The sequence below is a fragment of the Ambystoma mexicanum genome, chromosome 3q (assembly GCF_040938575.1).
Source record: "Ambystoma mexicanum isolate Mex_15411 chromosome 3q, UKY_AmexF1_1, whole genome shotgun sequence".
Classification (NCBI taxonomy): domain Eukaryota; kingdom Metazoa; phylum Chordata; class Amphibia; order Caudata; family Ambystomatidae; genus Ambystoma; species Ambystoma mexicanum.
In genome coordinates, this window is record NC_090926.1 from 605,504,022 (window position 1) to 605,523,271 (window position 19,250).

The 19,250-nt window shown below is 44.1% G+C and overlaps 1 protein-coding gene across 3 annotated transcripts in view; it reads right to left on the reverse strand.

Moving 5' to 3' along the window:
• Window positions 1-222: 222 nt before the first annotated feature.
• Window positions 223-19,250, reverse strand: part of GAS7 (growth arrest specific 7) — a 1,527,668-nt gene continuing 1,508,640 nt past the window's right edge. For all 3 annotated transcript variants that reach the window (XM_069654478.1, XM_069654479.1, XM_069654480.1), the window contains one exon: window positions 223-18,619. In XM_069654478.1, the coding sequence (XP_069510579.1) occupies window positions 18,506-18,619 (114 nt within the window). In that variant the 3' untranslated portion in view covers window positions 223-18,505. The remainder of the gene's footprint in view (window positions 18,620-19,250) is intronic.

Below are 19,250 nucleotides of genomic sequence, written 5' to 3' on the forward strand. Positions count from 1 at the left end.
ACATCACTTTTGAGCATAGCCTTTTAATCAAAAGCCTAGCAATCCAGGTATTAATGCCTATGCTTCAAGACAGTGTCCTATAAATGTAAACATTGCGTTTGATCACATAAATGTAAAGGCACACTAAGTGGCAAACAATCTCAAGTTTTTTTTTGCAAATAATGTATTCAATTCACAGAAGCCACTGTTAAAAACAAAAAATGCAACACAAACATATGTATATTGTGTGACTGTACAGTTTATTTTACAGGTGTTGAAAACAGGCATACAGTTAGCAAACCTGCAGATAAGAAAAACACAGAGTTCGAGTTTTGTAAAATGTTTAAATAGCAGTACATTACAATTATTTATATAGTATTTATTTTATATTTTGAACAATAAAATCTCTGACATTAAATTCTTGAAATTTCAAGATTAAATAACGTGGCATTATTTAACAAACTTACCACGTTCTACATTTCACAATGATTAAAATATAGATAAAATGTATTTTACATCAATTACTCATTAAAGTCTTTGCAGCCAAAATCATTTAAGGAAGATAAATGCAGATTATATATTTTTCCCCAAACTGATCAGTGCCAGCAGACAACAGAATGATTTTAATATTGAAATGTATTTTACACTTTCAATAAGAATGTACCTTATATTATTGTCTAGTATTAAAAAACTATATTTTGAATATGGTCTCTGAAAAGTAAAATGCGGACTAATCTTTCTAAACGTCGACATACAAGATATTTACAAATACATTGTGGTAGTTTACTTTGAGCGTTGTGTGGACAGTAAAACAACATTAAAAACATACCTTTCTGTTTTCAGACATTTACAAATATATTTATTTGATAGTTGAAATATGTGCTGATTTAAGAACAATACTTTTTTATGTACTGCTGGCTCCAAAGAGGGACTCTGTGATTCTATATCATTTGTTTAATTTACAGAGGAAGTCACTTTAGATAATCATGCAACATTTATCTCACCTTGTGACATACAACAACACTGGGAAGGGCACACCATATCCGATTACAATAATAATGTTATTCATGTAAGACCTACTTCAATATGCGATACGACCTTTCTAAATTTCAGTGACATGGATGGACAAACACATCCTGCCCACAAACGAAAAGTGTGCATTTGTTTTTTTTCTCCATTTTGTGAATTCCTTTTTAGGACATTACACATCCACAATAAGGAATTTTCCTTGTCAAAGCAGAACAATGTTTCTAGATATCAAATAAAGTACAACTTTTGTAAAGTTATAGGTATTTGTTTGCATCAGCAAATGGTTATAACAGCTATTCAGAACTAAATTTCCTTTTTTACTTTTAGAACATTTGGGATTTGCTGGAAATAGATAGTTGTAATTTATAGTTTGAAAATATATTAAATGCTGTTGTTATTTAAGATTTCTTTAATATACATGTTAGTGTTGGTATTAAAGTTCAGTTTTGATTTTTGAAAAACATATGTAGGAATTTCAAAAAGCTATATAACTTTTTTCAAAACATCTTCTAATGTATGGCTTTATGGCAGGCATTTAGTCCACTTTGGGAGGTTGAAGGATTGCACCTTGGAGCGAAGAATCCTCAGAGGGATATTTCACTTTTCACCAACCCTATTTAATGATATGTGATAATGATGTTTGTCATCTTGATGTTATGTGTATAGGTTTAGATGAGATTAGCTTGAAGTTACTAAAATATGATTTTATCTGCAACACCCAGCTACGAGTTAGCTATGACAGGTAATACCTAGCATGCATGTCTGTCACAAAGATGAATTATCTAACACAAACACCATGTGACAAAATAGCCACTAACATGATACAGTGGAAGTTCTTGTCAGTCAATGCAGCCTGAAGGAAACTTGCTCTGTATTTAGATACATGTTTTTATATTTCAAATCAAGAAACGTAGACCCCTGTTCACCTACTAACAAACATTCACATATTTGGGTCTATCCAGAGCCTGCAAACTGTAATAGATTCATGCTAATATTGTGATATATCAGTAGTTAAAACATACAATTCCAATGGAATCATAGTTCAAGTTCAAAATGTAAAGATATCATCAAACATGAAATATAAACAGAGGCACATGTTGCCCAGTAGAGAGACAGTCAATTCACCCTACAATAGTGTTAATAGGATAAGCTTTCAGTCTTGCAAAAGAGATGCACAGCGTTGTACTGTAATCTAGTGGGAAATGGCACGAACTAGTTTTGAAGAAGTGGGCTGTGTGCAGCATGCACCTGTTTTGTGTTTTAACTTATGCAACGTATGTGATAGTTAAGAAGTCAGACACTTATTGATAAAACAATATGCGAATGATTGTGAGAGTTTTTCACAACATGCGTAGTAACTATGGCACTACCCTATTTCTAAAACGGCAGGCAAGTCAAGGACCAGGCCACACAGGCCATGCATCTATTGTTAGCTATTTACACAGGGCATAACTATATTGCACTGAAAATATGACTCACTGTTTGTCATTCTATTATTCATAAAATATACTGCTTGTTCTGAAATATACTTTATTATTACGATTTTCGCACCTAATAGACTTAAGGTTTTCGAGGCATGAAAAAAAAGCATGCCGAAATTGCAAGTAATTCTAATTTGTAAAGTGAAAGACTATTCAAATCAAGATTTATATTTTACTGAGAACATTTTAAGGGGAATCTATTTTAATAAAACCGATTGTTAAATTTTAGAACTACTTTGAATTAATAATTTAACTTTGAATTGCATGCTGCCTGGGAGAATAAAATATATCAGTGGGTTATATTTTGGACACCTGGACCCTTTGTGAAATGTTATTTTGCACTGTATCTCAGCAGCAGTGGGGCCGATTGACACACTTTATTATTGAGAACTTAAATCCAGAGAGGGCTTTCTAGCAGTGGGAGTTACTCGGTGTCCGGTCAAATGGTCGACAGACAAATGGTCGACTGGACAATTTGTCGACACCATTTGATCGACAGGTCAAATGGTCGTATTTTTTTTTAATTTATATATATATTTTTTATGTTTTCGTTTACGGAAAAAAAGGGGTTTTTAGCAAAAAAAAGGGGGTGGGGGTGGACCCCCCCCCCAAAAAAAATGGGAAAAAACACAAAAAAAATTCAACCAATTGACCTGTCGACCTTTTGGTGTCGACCAATTGTCCTGTCGACCATTTATTTTCGACCAAATGACCTAGAACCGAGTTAATCACCACAACATTTTTGTTAATCTAATAACAGTCTCTATGTGTCCCCCTCCTGTTAAGTCACTGCAACTTGTTTGCGAATTGTCCCAAAACATGTATAACAAATTGTTCTTATAAACACAGTTAATTCATAACTATGAACTCAAATCACACGCAAATAGTACTATAGTTTATACACACAGGGTACATTACACCTGCCACACCTAATTATTTTTTTTTCTGAAGGTTTTGCACTTTTCACACTTTCAAGAAGATAAACATGTTTAAGGGCACAATTACGTATTTGGCTTTCTAAAGTGGGCGCATAGTGCTCTGTGAAAAAGTGTGGCAATTTTGTTGATTAAATGAAAGAAAAGGCCATTGCATTTACTCAAAACAGGATTGGCCACCAGTTTGTTTTTTGAAACAATACTTGTGAAACTAAATCAGCTGGATTTAACTCTGTTAGGAAAATTAAACTTTAACACTAACATGTCCCATCGTCAAGCATTGCAAGTAGCCATATCACATTAATTAAGACTATTGGGATGTTGCCTATTATCCTAGGACAGCTGTTTTCTAGTCTATTTGACATAACTTTGCTATTACACCCACCTAGAGCAAGGATACTGACCTCTAGATTTCATTTTTCTTGTTAATCACAGCAACGAGTGTCAGCTTCATGGACCAGGGTTTGCTCCTTTTCTTTCCTCTCATTACACAACTTCAAGAGTCAATGCCAACTAATTTAGGACTGTATTAAAGAAATTCACTGGAAAGCCATGTGACTTACTATGTTCATTTTTCAGGGCGCCTTTTGGATTTTCAAATTCTCTCTCTGCCATTTTAATTTATGGCAGGTCTATGTCTACGTCATTGAAGAAAGGGCTTTCTGCCACCCTAGATCACACACACACTTAACTTCTTATAGATCTTCTCGTAAATGTCTTAGCAGATATCTTTGTGACAATCACCCCCTTTTTTTGCAGCAATTTGTGTATGCCATCATTGTTTCATCACAAAAGCCATTAGTCTCATGCATTTTTGCAGGATAAGTTCCACACATTCAGCTCTCTTTGGCTACTCATTGTATTTTTCAGACCTTAAGTGCATCAAATCATGCAGCATTGACCCAAAGGGGAGCCCTTTTGGTATTTTCCATTCACTGTTGTCAGTTTCTTCTCCTTCACCAGAGCTCTAATTGGCTTCCTGCCAGTAAAATAAGAGATACAGTTCCCCTTCAAGACACCTTTCAATGCTTCCCAGACTATGCCCATGTAACGCCGACACTCTGTGTTCATTTGGAGGCACTTTTTAATATCCGCAATCATCATCTGCATAAACCCAGGTTGGAGAGTACCGTTGTGCTGAATCTGCACCTTGATTGAGCTGCATTTATATTTCACAAGGTAAGAGTCACAAACACAGGGTCTGATAATGAAATATGGTCAAGTTGTTCATCAGCAGCTAAGATATTGGGCGCAAGGTTGTAGTGTATCCTAGAGAAAACCTTGTGAGCACTAGAAAAATATGAGTATCATTGTAGTGGAAATCCAGTGCCTCCACACATCTTGAAGATTGAATATTTGTATGAGTTGTGCTATTGCTGATCAAGCGATGAAGCTCATTGACATCCCTGCCGAAGTTGTTTTCATAATTGGGCCAGTGCTACATTGTAGTCACTGGCTATGATGATATCGTTTCAACTGATGTCAGTGATTGTTTGTCCGAGATCATTTGCAATATGTGGGTCATCCTTGTTTAGGGAATGTACATTGCTAATAACACATACCTTTTTCCCAATTTCATTACCAACATCAGCCGCCACTTTAAATGTATTGTAGTCTCAGTGTCATTGATATTAAAATGCATACACCTAGAGAGTTGCCTGTATCCGAAGGGGGATGATTCAATTGTACCCAGCCTTTTTCAAGTCCCTCATTTTTTTCGGGATTCAAGTGTCTCTTTTATCCCATTCTTTTCTTCTTCAGGTAGGATGTATTTTTGCACTTTATTTAATTATTTGGACCATTACCATCTCATGGTTAGTGTTGGATTCTCTATGACCCCCTCATCTAGTGTTTATTTCATTTTCCAAGGACCGTTCACACATCCAATACCCAGTCACCGGAAACGTGTGGCTTAGTTCAGAGCACATTATTAAATAAGGGTGCACGGTGGCCTCATAAAAAGGGGTAACAAAAAGAACAAGTAGATGTGCGTGAAAGGGGTGAGTAAGAGAAGAACCACAAATAGCGTTTAAGTGTTAGACAAGGATAACATATTGCAGATGTTATAATCTATACAAGGATGAGACAGTGGCTGGAACTGCACAACATCACCACCAAAAGGCACACCAGGTAAACAAACACCACTACATATTAATCACATTGCACAGGGGTACAAACAGGATAACACACAGGCTTGTCCTATGCACTAATAGAGAAGTTAAAGACTAAAAGAGCGCACACTAAGGTCAATTATGGACAGTCATGTGGCCGAGGAGGAGGGTCTCAATACAACTACTCAAGGTTAGACTGTAAACACTCAGTGGAATTCACTCGCAAACCTATATATCATTGAGGCAGCTACAGAAATAATCACGTGTATTGTAGTACTCCTAGTAGTAATTAACTTTTTATGTAGCCTATGTGGAATCCCAACATCATCACTGAAAGCCCAGGCAATTGGATAGGACCATCAGCAAGATCACCAGGACAACAATTGCATGCTGATTTCATATACACACTATTTTAGCCACTACTGCTATAAACAATGGTAGTGGCTGAAGCAGCACCCCGATCTGCAGCACACACAATGAAGTAACAGCACAACTCAAAAGACTCTACAAATTTGATCACATAACCTGACCCGCATCAAACTGCACTTGCTCAACTGCAAGCACATATTACCTTCAAATCCTACTGCATTACCTACAAGGCTGTTGCCCTCAAATCTGCATGTTACCTCAATGAGAAGCTCGGCATATCCAGAGGGCTACACACCCACATCATCACAGATATGTGCAGACTGGAACTCTGCTGTGCAGGGAGGAAGATAACAGATTACAGGTCTTCTCTGGCTACACCTCCTGACTCTGGAATCTCCTCCACATCAACACCAGACTTACTCTCTTGCCTCTACATTTCAGGAAGGAGCTTCAGAACCTCATCTTCAACAAATGGCTCCTCCCAAACACCTGGGTCCAAACACATGCCACTCCCCACCTAACATGAGTGGTTGATATGCTCCCCCCCTGTTTGTTCACCTTTTTGCTTGTTTACCCTGTGCTGATAAATTGCCTACACCCCCTGAACCAGTACATGGATCCCTTGCGATCAGATTTACTCATCATGGATGTCCCTGTGCGACTGTAAATGATCTGTTGCTTGCAGAAACTAGGTCTGCGCTCAATAAACACCCTATTAATAATAATTAAAGCTAACAGCCCCACATAGCTTCAATGATAGGGTTAAGCATAGCAACAGCTCAAGGCTCTGGGCACAGCCACTGGTGTCTGAATGGCTTGCACATATTGGCTATACCACTGTCTTCACAGTAACCATTCTCTTTCTCCATCAGGGGTTGGGCCACTGGTTTTATTATGGGCACTAGTGATAGATCAAATCTTAAAAATGGTCTTTGATCACACAGTTCTCTGTTAGAGTATCACACTAAAATGTCGCCCTCTAGTGACTCATCTGTCACTTCCACGTGACACCCAACTTTTATAAGTGCCTGTGCTGAGATTAGGACATGCAGTCACCCTCCCACCACTGTGACAAAGTGCGATATCAACAATACGGCTAAGCCTGTTCTGGATATGAGTCACTGGCATCACTCTTGTTCAGTTTGCACCTAGTGTGATCAATTAAGCCAGCCAGCATATGTCCACAGGCATACACTTATATGAGATGCCACACACCTGAAGCCTGCACAATAAAAGAGGACCTATGGAAGCAAACAGGAACCACTGGTAAGAGGACATGATCTTTAATTGAAATAATTAAAAAACACAATCCCACAGCTGCTGAATGATAATTTTGCCAAAATGAGGTCTAAAGTTAGTGTTATTGTGTTGGAAATAAAACTTTGACCTTTTCACCGCAGTGATCCCTTTCTTCAACATGCTCCGAGCCATTTATTAACCCTAAAAGTTCATTAAAACGATTGGGATTCACCAGGCCCTGAGCTACCCTCAGACCTGCAACAGATCTTAAAGAGACACACAACCACAGACAGTAAAATATAAAGACAAGACTATAATAACACTGACACAATCATATTGTTGAAGGATGGTATTGTCTTTGAGAATACCGTGCAAAAGGTTCAGGGGAGAAGCAATTCCCCAGTAAGAATAGTAAGCTGGAATCACAGGGCCTGACCCTACCTGATTACCCTATCCGATTTTGAAGATTGCAGGCTAAGTTCTTGAAGTCGGCCATTTTCCTGGTCTGTTTGAACATTCGTCTCTTCTCAAATGCATCCCTACTTCAGAACTGAATAAATTAAATATATGTTCCATATTTGCACACAAAATGCTGTTCTCTTACTTGTTTCATTAAGTTTACTTCAGCTGTAAAGTGCTTACATTAGAGAGGGTCTGTGATTGTCACCTTCCCTTTGCTATGCGTTTGTGTATTCTTTCAATTTGGATGACGTTTCGTGATATATCCAGAAGAAGTGGCAGTTCCCTTTGAATGAAATCACGGAAAATGCAGATTTCACAATTTTTAGGAAAGCCGGAACTTGACTTGGATTTAAGTTTGAGATATTTTCTGTTGATTGCCGATTTTCTGGAATTGAGTTTGTCTTTCTTCCAGGTCCAAATGTCAGGTGTACACCTCCCGACTATCGGTCTTCGATTTCATTACAAGCCATTCTGGCACCAGTGGTAGTGCCCACAGCATACCCAGTTTGTCAAGCTTCCCGCTTATTTCCACGATGTCAGATAACACTATTTCGAGAATTGTGTTGATCCTGCCCTGTTTCTTGCCCATCAGCTCATCTATATCCATAAAGTGAGCAGCAGGTACAAGCTGTTGAGTGCCCTTCCATTTTTTATGTGGTCAGTGCCTGATGTCTATATGGCATCTCATTCATAAAATCAGCCTGGTGATGCCAGAGTCCAGTGGTGAGAACCACTGAAGCCAGTGGTGTTGAAACAGATCTTCCTTCACTCAAGTTGCGAATCCATCTAAAAACCACCAAGACTACAAATCTTCAAGTGTTGTGTGAGACCCCATGCATTGAGGATTACAACAGTGACTAACGGCGGGTTCCTTTGGATCTCTCTTCGTCTACTGGAGATTTTGACCATATAACTCTCATTCCATGACACTGGGTCAACTATCGTGCCATGGGTTTGGGATGCTTTTCAATTTTTCTTCTACTTGCTTTCAGTGAGTAAAATTGAAGCTCTCCTAATGTGACCCTTTCACTATGCTTCTCGGTGCACCGCATGGTTGCATTCATTTATCATGCAGTTCAGTGTGCATATAGGACAGATTTGAAAGTGGATAATACCAGGGGATACATATTCTGCATAAACTCCAACAGAAACAAAGTACCCTCTAAAGAATCCATGGCACCGCAAAGAGGCCACTGTACTCAGCGAAACATGGTCACACTTTCTACATATCTGGTGTAGCTTTATGTTATGTTAAAGGTTCTTATACAGAGCACTGTTGCCACCTGTGTGGTCTCCAGGCATTCTGGCGGATCGGCAATGCAAGGAGGGCATGGGGTGGATTAGTACGGTTGAGCGGGAAAAGAGCAAGATCGCTGTGATGTGCGGTTCGGCTACACCGTTCAATGTATTGCTAGTTTGGAATGATTATATGCATCAATTCAATATTATGTTAAACACACAATTGTTTAGCCAGTATGACATTACATTTTGAATCAAACAAACTATCAAAAGTGTGTGATAATTCTTTTGGAACTGTGATAGGGTTAAGCAAATTAATGCAATGTGTCTGTGGCATTGCCCCTTTTGCAGGGACGCGCATGCGGCAGCGTGACGCTGCACGCCGCCGCGTGCAGCATAAATAAAGGGGGCGTTCCCGGACGCGGGCAGAGCGACCGCGAAGCCCGAACAGCAAGGACGTGTGTGGTGTGGTCCTTGCCAGGTTGGGGGCTTACGGGCATTGCATGGGGGGTCTCAACAAACCCCCAACGGTGGCGACAGGGGGATGATGATGCCCAGGCCCGGCAGTGACGAAGTTGTATAATTTTTCCCTGAAACAGAATCAACAGACATTTCATTCCGTGCCGGGGCCGTGCATCGCACACGCGGCTGGCGGCCATTTTGTCAATGAGGCCGTGGAACTTCACTGAGCTCTGGTTTGGGCAGTGAGTGGCATCCATGCCTAATTTTTGAACACACTGCTAGCAGGCAGTTATACCTGCATGCCCATGCCCGATTTTTGTTTTTTTTTCAAAATGTGGGTCTCCTACGTCGAGTGTAAGAAAGGAGAGGGGCTATAATGGCTGGGCCTGCATAGCCCAGTTCTCTTTCTTGGCTCAATTTTTGGGACTTCTACACCCACTGGGTGCTACTGCAGCTGGGGTTAAGGTGCTTCTTCATCCCCTTCATCATCAGGCTGCTGAGACTACTTCTTCATCCTCTTCATAATCAGTGAGGACTGCTGCATTGGGGGACCCTCCATTTTGTTTCTTCTTCTGGTTCTTCATCAGGTCCAGTTGCTGTGTGGGCGCATGAGGCTGCCTGGAGAAAGAGGTATCGCAACCCCAGGTTGGACTTTTCATTTTCCTGGGTGGGGCATCAGAACTGTGCTGTGATGGTAGGTGATTGAGTTGCAGCCCCCAAGGTCCAAGGTGGGGGTGCCTGTGCGCTCAAGCCCATGAGTGATTCTGAAGATCAAGACAGTGGGCTCCTAGCAGCCCAACAGCTCCCCCAGGACGGCGGACAAGCAGCGGCTCAACAACAAGTCCCTCTAGCTCCAGCAGTGGGTCAGGTCCCAGTGCCCATGGTGCAGCCACAGACAGCAGCTCCACAGCATCTCCCTCAAGTTCAAGCAGGTGGTCAAGCTCCCTTGCCTCAGGCGCTGCCGGCAGTGCAGCAGATTGCTCAGCAAGGGCCTCCCATCATGGCCCAGGCACATGCCCAGGCGGCCCTACAGCCCATCCCTGAGTTCCACGTATCGGGCCCAGCATCCAACACTGGGCCCAGATGGAAGAGGTGGGTCGACCGCCTCGCCATGTACTTTAGGGCTGCACAAGTGACAGATGATGACAGCAGGCTAGCAACAATGCTATATTCGCCGGGGCCTTCGGTCCAAGAGATTTTTGAGGCACTTCCAACGGGAGTTGGCTCCTATGACGCAGCTAAGACTGCCCTCCAGGCTCACTTTCTACCTCTCGCCAACTCAGACTATGAAAGGTTTGTGATGCTGTCAGCAAAACAAAAGGAAGATGAGACGCTGGACATCTTTTATGGATGCCTGCGTCGCCTCTCACTGGCATGTGCGTGGGGAGACACGGAGGACATGATACGAACTATGCTGATCCAGGCGTGCTCCTCGGGCAAACTCAGAAGGCAGGTCCTGAGAGAGCCGGGAATCACTCTGCCCCGCATCCTCGAGCTGGGTGCCATGAGGTGGCGAAGGCTCAGGCAGCCAGGATGGAGGCGGGGTCTCGCTCAGTCAAGTCTGAGGAGGTGTGTGCCATGTGGCGGGGTGGCAGAGGAGTCAGAAGATCTGGGGCAGGCCCCCTTGACAGAGCAGAAAGAGCAGTGAATGGTGCCAGAAGTGTGGATATGATCTTCCTCACCCAACTGAGTGTCCGGCGGCGGGGAGGACATGTGGTAGGTGCGGACTGCCTGACCATTTCTCGAGGATGTGCAAGGCAGCCCTGCCCGTAATGGTGCCGAGAGGCCTGGCCCGGTCCGGGTTGCAGCGCCAAAGACGCCTGCCAAATGTGGCTCAGTTGGACCAGGGCGAGGAAGATGCCCAGGTGGAGGAGGCAGAGGAGGAAGAGAATGTTTTCTTTGTCTCCAGTGTGGGAATCCTGAGAGGAAAGAACCGGAGACAACCGAGGTGTGTGGTGGAGGTTAAAAACTCGCCAGTCCTGGTCCTGGTAGATATGGGGGCATCGGTCAATGTGATGGCCCGGGGACATTATGATGCCATGGACTCGCCCCCCAAGCTAGTAACACCGAAGGATCGCATATTTGCCTTTGGGGGACTGGAACCAATCCCACTGGATGGGGCCTTTGTGGCAAAGGTGGAGCACGAGGGCTCACAGATCAAGGCCCGATTCTACGTAACACCAGTAAGCAATAACACTCTGCTGAGCTGTGCCGCCGCTGAGGCTCTTGGAATTGTTAGCTTCGCGTACTCGGTAAACCTTGAGTACATTAACGACCTGCTCGAGAAGTATGCCGCTCTCTTCAACGGGATTGGGCGGATGACTGGTGACCCTGTGAGGTTGCATATTGATGACTCTGTGCAGCCCATCGCCCTGAAACACCGCAGGGTGCCGTTCCATCTCTGTGAACAGGTGGTCAAGGAACTGGACAACTTGGTGGACCTCAACATCATTGAGAAAGTGGAGGGCCCGACCTCCTGGGTGTTCCCGATTGTCGTGGCTAGGAAGCCCAAGCAACCTGACTCTGTCCGCATCTGTGTAGATATGAGGCTGCCAAACAAGGCCATTAAGAGGGCAAGGCATCTTACCCCTACTATCGATGACATTATTGCGGAAGTGCAGGGGGATCTCTTCTTTTCCAAGCTGGACCTCTGGGCGGGCTACCATCAGGTGGTCCTCCATCCTGAATCGAGGTACATCACCACATTCACCACCCACCGGGACTATACCGCTACAAAAGACTAAGCTTCGGATGGTGTTCTAGGCAGCGGAAGTCTTTCAGAATATCATCTGAGGCGCCCTCACCGAGCTGGAGGGTGTACTAAACATCAGTGATGATATCTTGGTGTTTGCAAAGACTGAGGTGGATCATCTGAGGAAGCTGGCGAAGACGTTCGAGAGATTGCAGTCACTGTACTCACCCTTCACAGGGCCAAGTGCGAATTCCTGCGCCCCTCCATGGAATTCTTCGGATTCATATTCAAAGAGGGAGGGGTATCGCCAGAACCCAAGAAGGTTCAGGACATTAAGAAGTTGCAGCCGCCCGAGTAAGTGTCCAATGTGAGGAGCTTCCTCGGTATGGTCACTTACTGTGGGCGGTTCATTCAAAACCTCGCCTCCAGGTCTGACCCTCTCAAGGCACTAACAAAGAAGGAATCCACCTGGCACTGGGGCCCACTTGAACACACGGCGTTCGAAGACATCAAGGGTGTGCTAGCGGCTGAGGACACAATGGCGTTTTTCGATCCTGCATTGCCATCGGAGATCATTGTGGATGCCAGTCCGTTTGGCCTGGGCGCCGTACTGACTCAGATAGATCGTGATGGGGGTGTCCAGCCAGTGGCATATGCCAGCAAGGCGCTGTCTGAGACTGAGCAAAGGTATTCACAGATTGAGCGCGAGGCACTGGCGGTTCTCTGGGGCTGCAGGCACTTCCGGCTCTATGTCCTGTGATGGCCGGTGACGGTCGTGACTGACCATAAGCCCCTGCTTCCCCTTCTGGCAGGGCCATCATCGAAGCCGCCGACGAGGTCAAGAGGTGGATGCTCGCTCTTCTAGAGTATGGAGTCACCTTGGTGTACAGACCAGGAGCCAACAACGCAGCAGACAATCTCTCCCAGCACCCGGGAGTGAGTGGGGGAGTGGAATATGACACCTGTTCGGAGGAGGATGATGATCATATCCGAATGGTGGTGGAGGTGGCCACTCCCAATGCCATGCCCCTGGCGGAGCTAGAAGCAGCAGCTGCCGAAGATGAATGCTTTCAAATCCTAAAGCATTCCATGCAACAGGGGTCATGGAAGTCAGTGCTAGAATCTTTGGCAGGGCGGACTCAGGAAGCCAAGACCAGACTGGAGCAGCTGTGGAAAGTCAGGGAGGAACTGTCATTCTCGGCATCAGGCCTGCTGCTCCGAGGTGACCGGATAGTAGTCCCCCAGTCGAAGGTGAAGGACGTGATCAATCTAGCCCACCATGGACACCAGGGCGCTGCGAAGACCAAGGCCAGGCTGCGGCTGAAGGTTTGGTTCCTGGAACTAAAGCGGAAGGTCGACGACTTTGTAGAGGCCTGTGTTTGGTGTCAAGCGGCATCCCCATTACAGAGGGAACCTGCCATTGAGGCGATACCCCGGGGCACGCAACCTTGGGAAGTGTTCCATGCGGACTTTGGATCAACGACCATGGGCTCCCACTTCCTGGTAATGGTCGAAGAGTACTCGAGATATCGGGAGGTGGAGTTTGTGGAGTCTGTGGCGTTCGAACATGTGGTGGTGGCCGTGGAGAAAATGTTTGCGGCCCATGGGTTCCCCTGCACTCTGTGCTCTGATAATGGGGCGGCCTTCCAGAGTGAACGCTTCTCGGAGCTGATAGAGAGCTGCAGAGTACAACACCGGAAGATAACCCCGTTGTGGCCCAGGGCGAATGGAGAGGCTGAAACACTAATGCAGACACTCAACAAGACCTTCAGGATTGCCCAAGGACAGGGACAGTCCCTCCAGAGAGCTCTTTATCAGTTTCTGCGGGTGTACCGCACCACCACGCATGCTTCCACGGGCGTGGCTCCGGCGGAGGTGTTGTTCAGGCGCTGCCCGCGGGGTCTGCTTCCCGAGGTTGGGGATAAGGAGCCGGGGGTGATTGATAACCAACAGGTCGAGGGGGACCGGCGGGTGAGGATTGAGCAAGAGAACTTGCGAAGGGGGCTTCGCCCGCAGTGGCTGGAGCCCGGGGACGAAGTGCTCATCTGCAATCGACACCGCCACGGGAAACTCTCCCTCCCCTATGAGCTGGAGCCGTTGGACGTTGTGACCGTAAAGGGGTCCATGGTAACTGCCTCTGATGGAAGGTCTGCCATCACCAGAAATGTCAGCTTCTTTAAGAAGCTGGGGGATCCCTGAATTGAACCACCTCTGGAACCTGACTTGGTGGAGATACCAGACGATGGAGGAGGCCCTCCCAGCACTCCAGAATCCCCTGTCCGGGGGGTGTCTTCGCAAAGACTACCCGTGCCAGAGGTAAGCGGGAGGTACCCCCAGAGGGCTGGGTGAGGGAAACCCGCTTACCTCAGCGATTACGTGCTGGGACAATTGTCTGATCAACCTGAGTCCGGGGATTGTTGACTAAGGGGACCCGGGTGGTTGATAATAAAGGGGCCAATGGGGAAACTGTATTGATCGGTTGTGTTAATAATTTTGTGTGGTTTGCAGTGTGTATTATTATAGTATTTTGTGTGTCCTCCTGAAAAAGGAGGAGTGTGGCACTGCCCCTTTTGCAGGGACGCGCACGCGGCGGTGTGACGTTGCACGCTGCCGCGTGCAGCATAAATTAAGGGGGCGTTCCCTGACGCGGGCAGAGCGTCCGGGAAGCCCGAACAGCAAGGACGTGTGTGGTGTGGTCTTTGCCAGGTTGGTGGCTTACGGGCATTGCATGGGGGGTCTGAACAAACCCCCAACAGTGTCCAAGCGATGGGCTGCAGCAAAATCAAAGGTTGTTACAAGGAAGTCTTCGGAAATAGTAAATATTTTGGGTAGCCCGTCAGACTGCTGTTTTTCACCCTGCCATGGCATTTCACAAGGGGCAAGACCTTCCGAATATCAGGCTTGGTCTTGTCGCCCAAAAGCATGAACCTCATCATGCCTTCCGCACAAGATCGCAAGCCCAGACATGTATGGGCCTCATCAGGCATCACCATTGCCCAGAGCAACACCAGAGTTCATGATTAATCCAATACCTTCCAGCCATGAGGCGTCTGTTTGCCTCTATCTGGCTCCAAGCATTGACTCCAGCAGAACATTTCATAAGGACTGCTTCTGCAATGATCCAGCCAACCGCCTGCAATCGCATGTCATGAACTGCAAAGTTCCCGCACTGACAATGAAGCATTCCATAATGTGCCGAGTCCACTGAAGACAGGGAGGGTTATAGGATGTGCAAGGCCACAAAGGACATTTACCCATCTTCGGATAATGCAATGTAAAACATGGTCGACTGTCGCAATTTTAAATGAACTTTCAAGTGAGGCCGCAATGTAGAAAAAGGCATGTAATTATATCTGGCCATACAATTTCATATTTCTGTGACCACATTTTATGTGTGCGTATGTTCAAGAACAGTTGAGGCCATGAGTGCTGACTTTGTGTTGACCTTAAAAGTCCTACATTTTAATGAATGAATATATATTTTCTGTGTGAACGTCTGGAACTAGCCTTTTTTTTCTTACAGCTGGGTAGTCAAACGTTTTAACAGTGCACATGGCTTCCATAACCATTACGTTCACGCCTTACTAATAACCACAGGATTTGGCAAACACATTGTTTGGAGCATCCTGCAAACACCAGTGCCTGTGTGCTGGTCCCAATGTGTATGATGGTGACCTGCTCATAAATAGATGAAATGGCCGAGGCCTTGGTCTGCCAAAACTACAACTGAGGCAGACACGGGGCAGCACTCAACTCACGTGTCTGCAGAGTGCAAACCTCCATTGCCAATTTAGCAGTGGAAATCCTGAAACAAAGAATGGAGATACCCATGTAACGAACCTGTATGGATTCATAAGAATATCTGCCACAATGTACTACTTATGTATGTAACCAACTAGTATTGACTCAAAAGCTGACACCTACGCCCACTGTAACCAAGCCTTTGCATGTAACAGGGCTGTATTGCGTGCTGTATAAATCTAAATAAATAAATAAAATGCTCTGCGTGAGCATTTATACTACGTGCAATGCACGGCAGGCAGCAAGGTGAACAAAACATGTCTGCTGTGTGCATTCTCTTGCAGCAGTCCTCCAAGTTGCTGATCTGTTGTGGAAGAGTGCAGCGGGGGAAGTGCATCACAGCACTAAGCGATGCACTCTAGGATGCAACAGTAACGCAACCCGCGCAATCAGAAAAAAAACATGTGTGTGTGTGTGTCCACTCTCTATGCACATGTAGCTTCTTCGTTTGTGAATAGACTTCACTGCAAACATGCATTCATTTTCCATACTGACGTTTGCAGCTGGTACACCATTTTCTAGTGAATAGGACAGCAGTATTTGTTCTGAACATACAAATGCCCTCAAGGTAATACAATGTGCCAACATTCATACTATGCATATTCATATTCAATTCAGTGTTTTAAATACACATGCAAAATATAGGCCTTTACTTTTCATTGCAGCAAAGCGTGGTTCAAAGCTGATATCACCAGCGCAGGTTGATGTGCTTTACTTATAGAAGGTTTATTGCACAAATGCATTAGAATAAGGGACATGAATGTATATATTAATATGCTTTATAACGTTTACACTTTGCTTATGAACAGACTGTCTGTGCATTCAACGTAGTACGTAGTCTCTTTGTATTTGCAGAAACATTGAGGACATAAGAGCACCAACATATTTTCTTTTTCACAGATTATATCGGTTCTATAGAAAAACATTTTTTTTTTCAAATTCTCAAAGTCCCCTCTTACAACGGTTTATATTCCCTTAAGACGTGGCAAACAGGAAATGTGACTTCCAAAATCAGCAACACATGCCCATCTAATAAACACATGCTCAGCATGCAGCAGCAACAATTGTCTACCACAGATGGCATAGAACGATGCAAACATTGACAGGAAACCTAATCTACACAACCAAAAAGAACGTAAACAAATAACGACAGCAGTTCACTGGTTTGCAAGGCACTGAGGGGAGATTGTTTCACTCCTCCTCTGTGGTGCGAGCCACTGACGCAGCTCTTTAGATATCATTACCATAAACAATGAATGTGTGCTGGTGATGTGTGTGGCAATTCCAAGATGGCTTCCCTGCACGCTGGAGACCAGAGTGCGTCATCGAGTGAAGGGTCTTGCAATACAACTTTGCATATCGTTTCACACAGATTTACTGCACATTGACGTTATGCCACTCCACTCTATCGTGTGATTGCATTTTTCAAGCTCTTGTTTTGATTCCGAAAATACACCAAGTATGCCACATCGACCGTCATGATGGTGTGCACTGATGTTTTCTGCTTTGTGAGTCATGTACAGACAGGCCTGTAAACAGCAGAACATTGTTCCTTTTACTGGCAACATTAGTTTGCTGTGTGATGCTTCCCAGGTCTGAATTCCGTTCATATGGAACGGAACATTTAAGTGCGGAGTACAGGATTAAGGCTAGAGCAATCTGAGGCAGAGCTGAGCCACCAGTCTGGCTCCGACAGCCAGAGCTTATTAAAAACAGTGCGCTTAATGAACATGCCATGACAAATCAGAACCAAGCATTGTTAATCTTACTCTACAGCATTTCAGAGAAAAAGCCTGGCCATATTCATAAACATATGAATTTCTACTTGTGTAAGCAAAATATAACTTTAAAAATAAATCTCACTTTTGCCTCCATTTTTACAAATGTCATTGTTTCGAAACAGGAGTTGTATATCACTTATTCGGTATATGCATAAGGGGCTTAGAAGAGATGACTGGCACCAGACTACTTGGGGTCTGAGGAGTGCCAGGGATATCATTGTATAATGCAGAAACAGAATGTCATGCTACACTTCCAGTGAAGCACGCTTGGCATTTACAAAGTCTGTTTTTACTGAAAAGCGTGTGATTTGAAAAAGTACATTCTCTACGAGTTGCTAAATCATGGCAACAATACATTGAAAAGAGGTAGATTTGTCTGTATTACCTACCCCTTTTGCTTTTTCTCTTACACAATTGTCTTCTTCAAACAGCCGAGAGGCATTGGTTTCTCAAAAAGAGCTGTAGTTTCAATAGCACAAAACGTAGGCAAGGAACTTGTTAGTAGCCTATAACAATGGCAATGAGCAGGACATTCTGAGTCTGGTGGGTAGGAATGTGTAATGTGAGTTGGAGGCTGCTATGACGATTTGATTAATTGAGAACCATAGGTTGGTTTTGTTGGTATACTGGAGTTTAGCGTGGATGATGAAACTAGTACAACATACCCACTCCCTTGTCTGCAAGCCCACTACAATTACAAATATACATGTACAATATTTACAAAGATTATTTCAGTATTACAATATCCCATGGTCAATGGAATCCATTGTAGAATACCTTTCAATTTTTGTACCCAACACAGCTAACAATACAATGTATTTGGTGGTCGACCGGTCTTCACTGTACCTCTTCTATAACTTTACAAAAGCATTCATCCTAGTCAGAAAAGAAACTTTCACGCCAACAAGTCAAACTAATGATCAGTCTAGATCTCCATATCAATGGGTCTAATGTCTCCAGTCTTGTGTTCTTTCACCCACAACTCTCTGTCTTTGGCAGGATCCACCTTCTGAAGCAACTGGTCTACAGGCTCTACCGTCTAAAACAGAAGAGAAATGAGCAGATTAAGAAACTGAACATATTTTAGATTATAAACTCCAGAATGAACAAAATCAATATACACTAGATATCTTTTGAAGGTATTACAGTGTCGTACATTAATAACGCATTGCTGCCAGAGCTGGTACAGAATGCCATAAGCACACACACCCCCCCCCCAACTTTCAAATTAAACACCTACTTGTGGAGGGTATATTACGGGCAGAAATTAAGTCATATTTAACTGGATACAAATGCACCTAGGGGAAAAAGGTGCAACACCTACAGAACATTCAACTGATATGATGATAATCACAAGCCCCCAACTTTGCGAGAGCAACTATAGTTGGAAGGTCTTGCATTTCAATGTGTGTGTACAAGCGGCTTCAATATCAGGTCACTTCTTCTGTGGGCAGAATTGACCAATCTATGCTTCTTGAAACAATAAGAGACGCACCTAGTTACCAACAAATTACCACAAGCAGACTAGTCATCTCAAAACCTACAGGACAGGTGGGACCATTGCAACACAAACCATCTTTAACAAAACATATGAATATAAACACAGGTAATGTCTGGATTTTAGCACAAAAAATATAATATGAGACTAATTAGAGTGACTTTTGAAGAAT